General features: G+C 44.1%; 1 protein-coding gene across 1 annotated transcript; it reads left to right on the top strand.

Moving 5' to 3' along the window:
• Nucleotides 1-1,265: 1,265 nt before the first annotated feature.
• LOC141134141 (zona pellucida sperm-binding protein 3-like) lies at nt 1,266-14,286 on the top strand. The gene is made up of 8 exons (XM_073623725.1): nt 1,266-1,727; nt 4,448-4,566; nt 8,710-8,813; nt 8,908-9,085; nt 9,147-9,270; nt 9,367-9,458; nt 12,502-12,626; nt 14,057-14,286. The coding sequence occupies exons 1-8, from the start codon at nt 1,266-1,268 to the stop codon at nt 14,284-14,286; spliced, it is 1,434 nt and encodes a 477-aa protein (XP_073479826.1).
• Nucleotides 14,287-15,827: the final 1,541 nt, after the last annotated feature.

The raw sequence follows: 15,827 nt of genomic DNA, 5'->3' as shown, positions 1-15,827 counted from the left end.
AAGGCTGCTCTGCAAGCATCTCCTCCATTGGTTGGGTCCCTGACTTGATCACCGCCTGAAGTTTCCTGATTCTCCACCGTGCCTTTCGGTGAGAATATGATCACTGACATGGCCTGGGAGAACCCTCACTTTTTGGTTGGACTGCAAGCCACAGTTCTAACCCTGCACTGTCCTCTTACTTCTGGATAGGCCCTCACACAGTCTGGCAGCCAGATGCCCCCAGCATAGGCCCAATCTCCAGCCTAGCAGCCCGGGGCCCACCACACATGTCTACCCAGAGGGCAGTCCAGGTGGCACAGAACACAGATCACCTGACCTCACCCGAATATATAGGCTCTCCCAGCAGGCCAAGGGATTAAAGAAAACCCCTGCCCATTGGCTGGGACACCCACATACCCATAACCTGACCTTGGGTTGCCCTTCTCGTATCCAATACCACCAAGTACCTGGCCACCCAGTGGTAGAAGAGAAGAGTGCAATAAGGCTAAGCTTAGGGGGAAATCAATAGATCCCTATCAATCGACCAAGATAACTACTGTTGGCAAGTAAATTTGTACGGAAATCCCTGACTATACTCCAGGGTGCTACACCTATGCAGGTTGCAGTTTGCATACTCCAGGTGCATTTTGCTTTTTCAATATACGTTTTTTTAATCCATTGAAGTCTATGGAACCAAAAACCAGAAAAAAGTCCCTGCTGGCCCTTTCCATAAAATGCACAGATGTGAACATGACCCATAGGAAACCATGTTAAATGGACTGTAGTGTGTTTCTGCAAAACTGAAAACACACTAAAAAATGCATAGGTCTTAATGCACAGAAAATGTAATATGGTGCCCTTCAGTGCACATACATTGCTGTGCCATTCAAAACGAATGACACTGCAATGCACTGTACAATGGATGTGTCTAAGTAATGGTGATGTGTGACAGTACTGTGCTGTAAAACATGGATTTTACCGCAAGTTGCTGTATATCAAAGATATAAATGGTACTGATTGATCATTACACAGATGGGACAAACAATTGCTAATGTTAGAGATCAATTGCTACTCGTAATAAGTGGTCACTTGTCATTTCAGTAGCGCAGTTGAGCTGCCTTAAATGGTTTTCTTTGATCAATTTTGAATAAAGATTTCACATCACACATTTGTTGGGGAGGGCAGTTCTGGTAGGTGTGATGATCCTGATCTGCCCCAGCTGGGGAAGAGTTATAAAGGGCAACTCCCTTTTTCTGCCACATTGTGATGTTTATCTTGCAATCAGGATGGTTTGGAAAATAAGGACATGGTGCAGGTTGGCGCTGCTGCTGGTGGCTCTGGGGTTTGGCACTGTTGGGGTTTTGGCAAGACAAAAGCGCCAGTCTGATTGGTGGAAGAGCCACCAGAGGGTTGCACCTGGCCAGGGCTCTTCTAGAGCAAGCCTCAGAGAGCACTACTGGGGAGGCCTTGATCCTGTGTATGGGTTTGGGGCTTCCAGTGGTGGTTCACCTAGGGGATATGATGGTGGGAGGCTTCGAATTCTGCCACAGGCTGGGAGCTCTCCTATCGGTGTCCAGTGTGGAGAGGATTCCATGACTATCAGTGTCAGGAGGGACCTCTATAGGAATGGGAGGCTGGTAAAACCCTCTGATCTAAGCCTGGGATCCCAAGGTTGCAAGTCAAGTGCTTTCAGTATTGACCCCATCATCTTCCAGGTTGCCCTCCAGGACTGTGGCAATGTTGTGCAGGTAAACCTTCCTGGGAAATGTTGAGTTTTTGCTTGGCTATGCAACTGTTCAGCTTGTCTTGTCAAATTTCTGCAGAACTAATAGAGAAAAAAAAAACTGTCTCCTATTTCCACTTTGCTGCTTTCTGTGTTGCTTTTCTGCTCACTGGACAAGAGGCTCCACTTAAAGCTTTGACATAAAGACTCAGCCCCGGTTTACACAGGGGTGACTTGTCAGGTGACTTAGCCGCCTGACAAGTAGTGTCCCGTTCTGTACTACGGAACCGTTCTAATAGGAGCGCTGCAATGTTCCTGTAGTATTTTTGGGGTGACTTCAGGCGACTTGCATTGACTTCTATACAGAAGTCATTTTGCAAGTTGCTGCTGAAGTCGTGTGCAGGTCGCCTTGGTGAGTCGACCTGCAAGTCGTGCCGCCCCTGTGTGAACCGGCACTTAGTCTACCATGTGTAGACTTGGCTCAAAATCTCCTTCTCTTGGCATGTTAACTATTGTTGAATCCGGGTGGAGGGAAGCTGAACTGGAAACAGTATTGTGCTGTCTATCAGGGATGTGCTTTGTACTCTACAAAGCCTTAGGCAGATTCTCATGTGTTGCCAAGATTTACTTTTACACTTTTTTTTTTTTTTCTTTTCTCTCTATACGGCACCCCGTTACATTAACTGGCAATTGCATGGTCATGCAATGCTGTACATAAATAAAATTTAGATATTCCCACAAGTGGAGTGTTTATAGAAATTTTTTTTTCTTTCTGCTATAAAACATATCTAATTAAAGTTACAAGTCAAACTTTATGAAATTTAGGCCAATATGTATTCTGTTGTGCACTTTTTTTTTTTTTTTTTTTTTTTTTTTTCACACAAAAAAAAAAAAGTCTATTTGGTTTATGCAAAAGTTCTGGGGTGTGTAGTATTCCACTGACCACAGCGGAAGCAGTGTGCTGGCACTCCCTACCCAGAAGTGCAGGATCTTGTGTATGTGATTCTGCACAGAACAGCCACCCTGTAGCAGTATATCTGCTATAGGGTGGTTAACTGGCAGTTACTTTGTCATGTGACACTGTATGAAGTAAAGAAATTTTGTATCCTTTATTTTTTTTTTTTTTTTCCATCTTGGTTATGGAATGGTAAGGGCCCCTGTCAAGTTTTTGTTGTCTGCAACCCCACTGGAGTGATTTACCCTCTTTGTCCTGGTTGAAACCATCACTGGTTAATGTACATTTGTAGAGTTGTCCCTAGAGGTGACGGGCTAATGCAGGCAATGCTCAAAATGAGAAATCTGCTCTGTTTGCGGAGGAATTTCTGACTTCCTGTTTCTTCATGACAAAGTGACCCTGAAGCTTCCCCACATGGGACAAAGCCCAAAATAAAAATTGTGGAGGTTAGTCTTCCCACCTCTTAGACTTCATACACCTTTCTGTACAGAGATTTTGCAAATTTATTCCTGGGACCTGCAGCCGCCTTGTACAGCTGCCCATTGAGATGCGTTAGAGGTCATTGTGAACCAAGGGTTTTGTAAAGCATGCTCTGCATTCAGACCATTTGTTGGTGTGCATGTGGGTGCTTTACACGACTGCCGTACAGACACTTCTAATGCTGTACATGGCAGTAGTGGGTCCTGAAAACTGCACAGCCGTGTGCATGAAGCCTTGGGTTATGTCTTCTGTCTGTGCCTTACTTGGGGATGCGCTATGAAATGGAATCTCTCCAAAGACTGGATCTTCTGCTCTTGGCCAGTTATCACCAGAACAAAAGCCCAGTTGGACGATTACTTCTGATGAAAAATCTTTATTTAGATGTTAAATATCTTATTACATTGTTGGCCATCGTATTTAATTCCAGTAGCTCTAGAGCATGCATCTCCAAACTTTCTAAAAGGGTCAGTTTGCTGTCCTTCAGGCTTAAAGTGGTGATCGAGTTTTTAAGACAAAAAAACTTCCACCTACAAGGCCATGTGCACCACATACTAGCACATTTTTGAAAGATTTTTCCTTAAATCGAAGCCTTCCAGTGGCGCGCTGTCACCGCTGTAGAGGGTTCAATCTTCACCTGGTCTTCCTTTTCAAGATCTCCATCTTGCCAGCTCTGTCGCTGTTGGCAAGGAGATTGAGCTCCCTGCTGATGCCTTATGTTTGCACACACCTATAACCCTATTGGTGTCATTGGATGATATTGGGCCCCATCAGTGGTGTCATTGGAAGTATGTGTCCTATTGGTGCCACTGAGGAATGCTCTTCCTTGGTGTCTGTGTGGGGGATTATATCCTATTGTTATCAGTGGATGAAAATGGTGCCCTAAGGGCCAGATAAAATCAGTAAAATGGCTGCTTTTGGCCCCTGGGCTGCAGTTTGGCGAGGACTGTACAAACTGATTGTATGAAGTATGACTGCCTTTAAAAGGGATTGTACAATGTGTTTGCATTTGACGAGATCAGGATTTTTCCTACCTCTTGGGCAGCTGGCCATGGTTTGTGGTTGGTCTACTACACCTCACCTTGGGTACAAAAGAGTCCCTATGTACAGATTATACCTGCAGTCTCTAAAGAGAGGTGCTAAATGATTAAAAGGCCAATGGGTGGTTTACTAATGGTAGCAAACTGGATTGTGAAAACCTCCTGGCTAGACTCTATTGAAGTGAAAAATCTGTTTTGTATTCATCCACATTAAGATTTAAAGAGTCTTCATCTACTGGATATCTGTGTAACATTGCGTTTTTTTTGCCCTAGATGACTGCAGATTGGATGATCTACTCCACTAATCTTACCTACAGCCCAGCCTCTTCCACAAATGTCCCTATTACCAGGACTAGCTCGGCTATCATCCCCATCAATTGCTACTACACAAGGTGAGTAATGAAGACTAAGACAGATGTGGGGTAAGTCGTGTCTTGGGAGATATTTTGCCTTTGTATACACCTTTTGCTCAGACCTGAGTGGAAACTCCTAAGTTACTGTGGCCATGGAAAGGGCACCCTGCAAAATGGCAATGCTTACCTGGGCCTCAAATCTTTGGTTGATTTTACACATTCCTGAATTCAGGTGTATAATACCTCATCCCCCACAGTGTACTATAGTTCTCTTGGGACCACAGTACAGTGGAAGGCAACAATCTCCTGTGTAGGGACATGGCAGTTACAAAGCTTGAGGAAGTGAAGGCCTGAGGCATAGGTGGTGTGAAATATTAAGTTTGCTTGCAACAGTCACTCAAAACTCTGCAGAAACCTAAAAAATGGTAGTTTAATATTTAACACCTAAATGGTGGTTGTGGTGCAAAGATATTTGCAAACTGTCACATGTAAGATGTTTATGGTTGCCATAAACTGCAATTCTTGAGGGCAGCATCAAGTATTTAACACCAAAATTAACTTTACTCATTTGCAGTCTGGTAAATATGCCATTGAAAAGATTACCTTTTGATCCTTCCAGAATTCAAAGTGTGCTGGAACTTCCCTCTGCTATACTAAAATCTCAAGCCGTGTTAAGCCCTGCTCAATTCTCAACTACATAACACCTGCTTGTGTTGGATGGGGAGGTGTTCTATAGTCTGCCTTAGGGTGACAATTAGACATCTGCAATTTGCTTAATTTATTTTTTAATGAATCTTTGACAAATCTGTTAGGAAATATCTGAACAAAAACCCATTTAACGAACAAATAACCGTAAATTCTAAAAATCAGAAATTCAAAATAACTTGACTACTTAAATCATAGGTGTTGGCATTTCCTTTTAAATTTGGCTGTTGGTGAACGCAACAAATACAAATTTATCCGAAGTTACAAATCATCCAAAATGAATGCTGTATCTAAACTGGATGGAACGTAATTAAGAATAATTAATTACTACAATAGTAAAAATGTTGTATTAAAGTCCAGCCTGAGCTCATTTGGCTGGGCTTCTAAGGGTCACAGGAGTGCAATTTGTTTTGCACTCCTGTGACCTGTTTTCAGTGGAGAGCAGTCTTAAGTCTGCTCTCTGTTGTCACCAGGATCGGTCAAGGCACCGTGTCATCCTGACTTCTGAAGCCTGGATCTGCCAGGTGCCTTGACTGATGGCCGCTCCCTACCTCTCCACAGCTCAGCGCTCCAATGAACAGGGAGGAGAGATGGTGGCTGACAGTCAGCAGCTCTCCTCTCAGATCTGTGAGAACCAGAGCCTTCGCTGTTCGGCGGCTCGGTTCTCAGTGCAGACACCAGGGGACTGATGCTGCATCCATCTAGGTTAAGTATGAATCTAAAAAACCCTACACTTTTTTTTTTTTTTTTAATTTGTTTCATTTGTTTCAAATTTGTAAATTCAGATAAATTCATATTCATTACGTTCACTAACAGCCCAATTTGAAAGTAAATTCCAATCCCTATAATAGTTAAGTTATTGATAGTTTAGATTTTCGAATTGCGATCATAACAAATGAACAGAAACTAACAAATTTTTCAGCAGTGCACATGTCTAGTGACAATACTGTTCCACTGCTCTCAATGCCCTGCACAAAAGTGTTAATTGGTGAATACAACTCTTTACATAATGTAAATTAAGCCAAGCTTTACTCAAATTGCCTTTAATGACAGTAAAGATGATTCTGTTGGCACAGCAAGGGTGCCAAACCAAGATACTAGCTGGAATAGGCAACGTTATAAACTCCCATTACTTTTAACTGATGGAAGTGAATTGTCTTCAATGCTATTTCTAGCAAAAATCAACATCTTGAACTTGGTGCTTGTCATCAGGACAAAATGGTGATCTCACCAGCTGGGGCACCAATAAAAAACCAACAGGGGTTCTAAACCTTTGCCATTCTACCCAAACACAAATTGCTTTGGACCAGTCAAACTTGCATCCTTATTGCGTTTCTTTAGCTCAAAGGGCTTGTAGCTATAAAACTAAAACATAAAATGGATGTGTCAATGGGGTTTATTTACTAAAGCTGGAGAGTGCAAAATCAGGCTCACTTCTGCATAGAAACAAATCAGCTTCCAGGTTTTATTACCAAAGCTTAATTGAACAAGCTGAGGTTAGAAACTGATTGGTTTCTGTGCAGAAGTGAGCCTGATTTCGCACTGTTCAGTCTTGGTAAATAAACCTGTCTGTAATAGCAAACCTAATGATGAAGGTCTTGAGCAGCACCTGAGCTGTTCAGGCACTGTATGCTTTTTGCAGTGACTCTACTCCTGGTGGTGGAGAATCAAAGGGGATGAGAAGGGTTTTTGCCCTGCAAGGGTTCAAATAAGTATTTGGCTTTATTGTGGAAAATGGTCAATTGACTCATTTTGGCAAAATTGGATATGGGACATATCTGGCTACTGGGGCAAAACCAGTAACGTGATTTGGTGGATGTGTGTTTTTTTTTTTTTTTTTTTTAGAATTACATTTACATGCCAGTATGTATAATGCAAAAGTGCTTCCAAATGTCTTTTTGCTGCTGTGATCTTTTTGTTGGAGGGTGACTATTCATCCTCTATGGCTCCACTATGTAGGAACGTAGCTACCCTCTCAATCACTTCTGAAATGGACTATGAGATTTGTAATGTGCACATGATTGCAACAAACACCCACTGCTCATGCCAACTAAAGCAAGGGGGGAGGGCAGGGCAAAGGGAATGGTTCAAGAGCTTGTGGAGGACATTGCATGGAGGCAGGAGACACAGTAAATTGAATTAAACTGATTACAGGGCCATTAAGGCCTAGTGCACACCTAATGTAGGTTGCAGTTCGCATATTCCAGGTGCATTTTGCAATTTTCAGTGCACGTTTTTGATCCATGGAAGTCTATGGAACCAGAGTCCCTGGCCCTTTCCATAAAATGCATAGATGTGAACATGACCCTGTAGGAAACCATGTTAAAGTGACTGTAGTGTGTTTCTGCAAAACTCAAAATGCATAGGTGCGAATGTTTTAATTTTTGCAGAGTAGGGATATTTACTGTTTTATTGGTATAAATAAAACCCACATCACAAAGATAAAAGTTGTAAAGCTGCATTAATGCAGCTCCCACATCTAAAGACTGAATAACTTGTGATTTGTAATTTTAGGCTTCGCTATCTAGAGGTACAGGGGATGTAGGTGGGATGCCTACAGAAATGTTGGCGGGGGGGGCTGCCAGAGTTAATTTGCGCTGCTGTTCCCAGGTGTATTGGATCCAGCCTACCCACCTGTGACAATTGGAGGGGGGAGATTGTCCAGTATCTGGGGCTCCTGGCAGCACATGAGGACTGCTACACCAGGGAGAAGTGAAGCGTGTTGGGCATTCTAATAGTGAAGGGGGTCAGTGATCTGGCTCAGCACAGCGGTTGGCTTCCCATAACAAAACCAAACTCTCATTACAGAAGCCCTTACTGGCAACAAATTACAAGGAAGGAGTTGGCATGGACCTCATGCATGGTGAGACCACATTCTGTTACTGGGAATGAGGTACACTGGACTGGTTAGAAAGGGCATGGGCTCAGTGTCCCACCTAATTGCAACTTATATCAAGCTTGGGTGTGTGGTGACACGGGGTGGCACTTTTCAAACAAACTCTGTACTTTTATTGCTGCACACAGTGAAGACTCATCTCCAAGTCGGAACTGTCTTAATGTTGTTTTTTTCACATGACCACAGTCCCCGTTGGGTCCCAGGCATTGGTGAGTGCATGCAGGGTGAATGGGCCCACCCACATGCTGCCTTTCTTTGCCTTCTAGAAATGCTAGTTGCCTGGCTCAAGCTTTATGCTATAGTCAGATCCAACATCCTATGCTAACTGTCAGAATTCCATATCTGAATTTGGTCAGTGAATTGGAAAGCATTGAAGCCAGAGCAAATTTAACACTGAGGTGCTGGCAATAGTATGTGCTCAACATGAATACCAACCCACTGCATTTTATTTGCCATAACAATGCTCCTCAGCTTGTGATAGCTTGGCTAATGGAGCTTGCTTAGTAATGAGGTCATTTAGACAAGACCCTATAAAAGGTTTGTTGGCAAACACACTATAGAGCTAAAATCTCTTTGTCCAGACACGGCAATGTGAGCAGCAAGGCTGTCAGGCCAACATGGGTTCCCTTCAGCACCACAGTGACCACTGAAGAGAAATTTAACTTCTCCTTGCGTCTTATGGCTGGTATGTATGAGCAGGGATGGGGGGAGGTGGTTGGGTCTAACCCTTTCTAATCTTGTTCCCAGTCTACATCTGATCTAAATTTTGGTGTCTGCAGATGACTGGAGTGGCCCCAGAAATTCCAGCGTCTACAAATTGGGTGATATCCTCTACATAGAAGCCTCTGTGAACATTCTGAACCATATCAATCTGATCCTGTTTGTTGACAGCTGTGTGGCCACCATATCTACCGATCTGAACTCGTCTCCTCGATATGAGATCATTAATGCTAATGGGTATGTTCATCGGGTGAGGTGGGGTTTCTGATATCGAACTCTGAATGGTCTTGTTCTGTAGGTGCTTGGTGGATGGGAAGGAGGATTTGTCTTCATCTTCAGCCTTCATATCTCCAAGAATTGATCCAGGCTCATTACAGTTCACTGTCGATGCTTTCCGATTTCAGAATGTGGCTGAGCCTACAGTAAGGGCTATTGGAACACAACATTTTATGAAAATTTTTTTTTTTTTTTTTTCTTTGGCTACTTTAATTGCAGAATTTATTGCTCTTCTGTTCTAGATCTACATCACATGTCAGCTGAGAGTTACTGCAGCCACCCAAGTCCCTGACTCTATGAACAAAGCCTGTTCCTACAGCAAAGCCACAAGCAGGTGACCTTAAAATGTGTACAATATTTTGGCTCTCTAGGGCCACATGAGCCACCCCCTCAATTGTTATAATCTGTTTGTAGCACTACCACCACATGAACTGCTTGGTAATTTTGGGTTCTTTATACTGTGCCTCAACTCCACACAACCTCAGCCCCTCAGACATGCTTGGTTAAATGAAAGCTACTGCAAGCACTTGTAAGAACACTAGTATATATTCCTTTACCTTGGCTATAAATTGGTGCCAGGAAAGACAGGTGACTGTGGCTGTGGGCACCCCTAAGCTCAGCATTCCAGATACTGCTTACGCTGCCATTATGCATCAGTGGTGACACACACTGGACACCAGTAGTCCTCCATAGCAAGAGGCCATGTCCTGTACAGCCTGCCTCCCAGCAATACCCTCTCTGGCAATGTACTTCAAGCTCAGGACTATTTACCACAGTGCATTGCTACCTGACTGTCTATTGTACTTCTTCTGCTTAGCAGCTCCCTTCTTTTACTGAAATACCAGTTCAGCACTGCAGAGAAGTAGCTCCCTCATTTTGGTAGTCCATCCATGGAAGATGTAGTCAGAACTTATTGCACTCTATCCTGATGTATTTTGTTGAAATTCTTTCTAAACTATTGTAAGATGTTCTGGCTTTTGACTTTCAGGGAAGGCTCTCAAGATCATAACTCTACACAATAAAGTCCAGCATGAGAGTGGCAGATTTTTGAAGTGGTGTCCGTCCCCCCCCAAAATGTAAAGTCAGCTCTGCAGCTATGAATATAGTAGCTGCAGACTTTTACTATTAGGGCACTTGCCTGTCCAGCCATCCAGCATTGTCCTCACCCAAGCAGATTCTTGAATTGGCTCTCGGGTGCTGGCACTGCCCCATCCCAGCTAAGGGAAACCAGCAGTGAAGCCTTGCAGCTTAACAGCCAGTTTCCTACTGTGCATGAGGGAATCCTGCTGTGGGGGGGAAGGAGGGGGGGTCAAACTTTGGCTCACTTCACCGTGACAAACTCATCTGGAAGTGGGAGCAAGGAGCTGTCAAAACCAGGTTACCCCCCCCCCCCCCCCCCCCCCCCCCAAAAAAAAGTTGCCAAATGTGGCAGTGAAGGCAGACAAGCAGAGCTTTCCCTTTTCAGAAGCACACCAGACATGTCTGCTTGTGCTATATTGTAGCAAGATGTGAATCTCCTACCAACCATGATAAATCGACAGATTCAGCCCAACACCTAGAACTTAATAGACTGATATAACACTTATATTCTGTGTTCAACAATGTCCAGCACCTGTACTTTATGGCAGAGGCTGGGGAAATGCTTATCCAATACTAAAGTAACCTTCAAGCTAGAGGGGTGGTGGGTGGGGTGTTTTTTGTTTTTAGGCGGTGTTTTGGTTTGATCAGGGGTTTCCTGAGTTTGCTTCCCCCTGCCCCTGGAAGAAACTCAGAGCATATGGAGGGAGACTATCGGCTGAATATTTACCAGGCCCCAGCCAATCCCTGGGAATGTGTATCCAAAAGGTGGCTGTGGAGGTGATGACTGTGCAGGTGGCCTGACTAGTTTACTCTATTCACCCTAGGAGGGTTCAAAGCCTTAATGGGGGCTGTTGCCCCTAGGGACAGATGAAGTAAGGTTAGTCAAGGCCTCAGTAGGTGCTGGGCTGAGGTCCTGGGGAAGAATTACCAATTACCAAAGTGTGTGTGTGTTCTGGAGGGCACTACCCTGGTCTGGAAAAGGGCAAAAAATGAACACCCCCCCCCCCCCCACTGAAGATCTGTCTTTTGGATGCTGGGTGGCAGACAGCTACTGAGACATTGTAAATGGACCTGTCTGTTGCTTTTAACTTATGGGATCTGGTCTAGAGAGATTGTCTCCCTCGCTGAGAAGTGTCCAGTAGGTGTGCAGCTGTCCTGTGGGGACTGTTATAAGTTAGTGTTGGGTACCAGGGTGCCTTGACCAAGCTCTGTGGCTTGTGCATGCATTTGCAAATGTGTGCAGACTAAACTCCTGCTTTTAACACATACTGTTAGACAGGTTATTTGGTTGTCTGCAGGCTGGTCGGTAAGTTAAGCTTGTTTTTTTTTTTTTTTTTTTTTTTTTTCCTTGGATCTATCCTTCGCCTTGTTTGTACCTGTTAGCCTTCCAATGCTTCTTACTGCAACAGCAAGCTATAGATGGGAGCAAGTGGCTTTTTTTTTTTTTTTTTTTTTTGCCCCTTCCACAGAATCTATGTATGGGAGCTTGGAGAAACTGATCCTCCTGTTACCATGCAAGTGTTTGGGGGGGGGGGGGGGGGTGTGTATCCCATGCCCTGACCCCTCTTCTGTTAAAGTTCTGAACTGTCGGTCAAAGGCTGAGCCTGAATTGTCAGTGTTCATGTGACTACCTCTGTACTATTGGGAGTGTCCCCTTCAGGGGTAGTGCTATCTGTCAATAGAAGTTGCAAAATGTGGCATATTAGGTTTTGGTAAATGGTGCTACTTGACATTGTTCCAAGATTTAAAGTGGAACTTTAGTCAGAAAATTAAGTCCTAGATCACTTCAGGCTGGCCCCTTTTGCGCAGGTATAGCTATGTAAGACATTACAAATTGGGGTCTATAATTAAAATCCAGTAATGCACTCTCGCCCTGCTCTGCACATGCTCAGTTGCTCTATTTTTAGACACTGCTAAGTTTGTAGAGGCTGATCTGCTGACATCCTATACAGCCAAGGTAGCTGCATTTGTTCTGCAACTGCCATGGTCCTGCACATGTGATCAGTTATGAACCCAGGCATTTGATGGTTTGGTTGAGGGCACAAGCAAAAGTGACCATGGCATTCCAGCAATGTATCTGTTGACCCCATTAAATCGGGTTTAGTTCTGCTTTATGATTTTCTGTTCAGGCAGGGTCTCTGGGCTTAAGCAAAATGGCAGTCTTCAGCAAGAAGAAACAGGAGCAATACTGGACCAAATTTTGGTAGCATAATTAACATATGTCCTTGCTAAAGTGTGTAAAATATATATATATATATATATATATATATAGCATTAACTATCTCTCTTGCTCCTAGCTGGTCTGCTGTGGAAGGGTCCAATGACATCTGCCGATGCTGTAACACAGGAACCTGCAGTGCCCCTTCTGGGGAGCGCTGGTTTTTGGGATCATTTGAAAGGGGACACTGGAAGAGAGACATTGGTGAGTTTGATTGAAGCTGCTCTTACTAACCTTGTGATATTGCATGTCTTGAGGCTGCTGTCTGCAGTTACAACTTGACAAGTCATTACCTAAGCAAACATCCAGTGAAGTTGGGGTGCATGGAAAAAACTGATAGTCAGACTTAAGATAATGGGAGTCCTGGAGCTCAATTAGGGATGGGCTGAACACTGCAAAAAGTTCTAGCAAACAGGCAAACCCTATCGAAGTCTATGGGACATGAAAAATCAAAAGTGCTAATTTTAAAGGCTTATGTCATTGCCATAAGTGTATGGGGACTCGGATACTGCCCTGGGGGACATGTATCAATGCAATATTTTTTTTTTTCCTTCAGATCTGCCCTATAGCCGAATGACAGCTACAGCACAGATCTACTTTGCTGGGAGGGTGTCAATAGATGTCCTCCCCTTTGCATGCTCCCCCTGCAGGGCTCACACACTGATCACCAAAGTCAATGTGACTCGGGTGATCAGAGTAAGGAACAGATTCCGGCCCTTACCACGTGATCAGCTGTCAGCCAATGACCGCTGATCATGTGATGTAAACAGAAGATCGGAAAGCTTTTTTTTTTTTTTTTTTCCCCTCACGCTGTCAAAGCCGATCACCAGCTTCAGTGCAAGGGACATCTGTCCCAAAGAGGAAGCGGCAAAGCCGCCTCAGTGCCACCTGCCTTTAGGCGATCGTGGCTCTCGCAGTACCTTGTGCTCTGATTGGCTAAAGCATGCTTTAGCCAATCAGTAGCTGTCAATACAATGGGGCAAATGTCCCACAAGCGCTCCATATGTTCAATTGTGCTACAATTTATCGGGTCCATCCCTAAGCTCAATCATATAAATATAAAATGGCAACTCCTGACAGTATCAACTTAAGTGATTTAACATAAAATGTAGCTCCTTACTTGAGCAAGGATCCTAGAAGTAGTATGTTCAAAGGTGTTCTGTAACTTGCAGCAAACTTCCCCATTGTAAAGGCAAATGTATCTTGATGTGGAAAAGCACAGCAGTCTCCATAGCTTTCAATCACCTGACTCCTTGAAGACAGAGGGGGGGAACCCCCAGATGTTGACAGCTGGATTATAGTTTGTCATAACAGCATCACTGTATTGATCAGGTGAAGGCCTCAATAGTCATTAGATATGACTGGTATGCTTTTTTTTTTTTTTTTTTTTTTTTTTTTTTTTTTTTCTCAATTGCATGCTCTTCAAGTTGGGTTGGAATGCAATCCTTTCCAGCAGAGTTGTAAAACGTGGAGTGGTATTCTGCCTTACAGCTAGCGGGGATACATGGTACTGATTTGTGACATAGCCTGAGAATGTTTAAGGTGTAATATGTTCTAAATGGACCCTGAAAAGTGTTAACGCCCTGGCAACAAACTGCTTCTTTACTGCTTTCTAAAAACCAACATTCTTGCAGGTCTTCATTCAGAACAACGTGGCCTGGCCACTCTTGGTCCTCTCCTGGTGATTGATGCACAGGATCAGTTGATGCCAAGAACAAGTCATAGTCACACTTCCAGAATATCTCAAGAGTCCAGACCTATACAGCTGTGGATGTTGGTGACCACAGCTTCCGTCAGTCTGGTGCTGACTGCTGCTACTGTCACTTTGATTGGAAAATGTGTCCTGAGCAAACTGTCTTTCTGATATTTAGTGCAATAAACTTTTTTGATATAAAATTCTGATCTTCTGTTTCTTAGAGTTTTGCACATGTTATGGAAACCCATCTCATTACTGGGAATGTATGTAACCACTTGAATACTAACCTTTGCATTACCAGGGCCATGTTCAGTGCTGTGACTGTTTGGGTAACAAATTTCTATACAATTCTTTGTGTGGCCATCCCTGCTCAACAAGGTTTGACCACTTGATAAACATCTGTCAATGGGACATGTTAACGTTTCCTCAGCAGCCAAGCTGCCAGGTGCTGCTGTCAATGTCCTGGCAGGAAACGCGCCCCCCCCGTACAAGCAGCTTTACACCTGGCTCCAGCCACCTTTTTGCCCTCTACCCACAGCTGACAGAACCTCGCTGTCCTCTACAAAGCCATTATGTCTGTTTCAGGATGCTGGAATACAACTAGAACCAGTTGCAACAGGGAGCGAGCAGTAAGTATATTCTGTGATCCTCTGCCACTAGACTAATTCAACCATAAACCCTTGCAGTGTGGGGGGGGCCCTACTGCAAGTAGCTTTCTTTCCCATTAAGTTGGGCTTTAAGGACAAAGCCCCACCCCACTGGAACCAGAGTACTCTGGTAGCAGTCAGGGAGGGGCTATTCACAGCAACTGAGCAGTTCTGATATTGGGCTCTGGGCTGGCTGCAGATCACCCCTCCACATCAGGTGTGGCTCCTCTGACCTGCTGAGGCAGGGAAGCAGAGGGTTCTCTTCCCTGAGCAAGGCCAGGAACCCAGAGTTGTACAAAGTTTTAAAGGGTCTTTCCCTGCATATGAACATGGTGCATAAATGGGCACTCCACCGCACTGTCCCTGGCAAGTTTGCGGACTGTTAAACTTCATTCTGTGCAAAGTGTATTGAGTCTGCCAAAGCGGGTTGCTGGGAGAGCCTCAGGGTTTAAGTCATCTTTTAGGGGTTACTGTATACCATCCCTGCCACTGTATCAGCTGTACAGCATGCCATTCCTCAGGACCAGATAAGATGGCTTAGCGGTTTGTTTCTGGTTGTAGCATTTAATCTTTCCAGAGGACTGGGCAACCACTAACTATCGCTTATTAGGGGGGCCAACCACTGAATTAATTCAATCTTGGTCTAGCCATAATCATCCAGTAGATGGATGAGTAGGTTCTCCTAAAGTCTATTCAGGTCTTCTCCAGTGAAGTCAGATTTATTCAATTTATCTTCAGTTCTTGAATGGCGTTTCATTCCATTGCACCACCCTACTGCTCAACTCCTAGAAGCAAGGCATTATAGTGTAATGGTTGTCACTGTGTATGGTTAAGGCAGTATGGCACTCGACAGCCCCAACACAGAATGTGAATGACTCTGGAGCTGAGCCATTTTTCTGTCAATTTCAGGGTGGCTGTCTCCCATGTAGCCATATTTGTGTTAGACCCACCTGCCGCTATCAGTTTTCCACCTCCAATGGCCATAGGTGCATCAGATTCTGTGCATGTCTGATCATGAGATTCTATGGCTGCTTCTGATTGTGGAACATAAAACCTTTCTCT

The sequence above is a fragment of the Aquarana catesbeiana genome, linkage group LG03 (assembly GCF_042186555.1).
Source record: "Aquarana catesbeiana isolate 2022-GZ linkage group LG03, ASM4218655v1, whole genome shotgun sequence".
Classification (NCBI taxonomy): Eukaryota; Metazoa; Chordata; class Amphibia; order Anura; family Ranidae; genus Aquarana; species Aquarana catesbeiana.
The sequence above is the reverse complement of the archived record's forward strand: the minus strand, read 5'-3'. Positions and strand labels throughout refer to the sequence as shown.

Coding starts and splice junctions, on each gene's coding strand:
- LOC141134141 (XM_073623725.1), top strand. CDS start 1,266: ATGGTTTGGAAAATAAGGACATGGTGCAGGTTGGCGCTGCTGCTGGTG. Junction 4,567..8,709: donor ATCAATTGCTACTACACAAG/GTGAGTAATGAA, acceptor CTCTTTGTCCAG/ACACGGCAATGTGAGCAGCA. Junction 9,086..9,146: donor GAGATCATTAATGCTAATGG/GTATGTTCATCG, acceptor CTTGTTCTGTAG/GTGCTTGGTGGATGGGAAGG.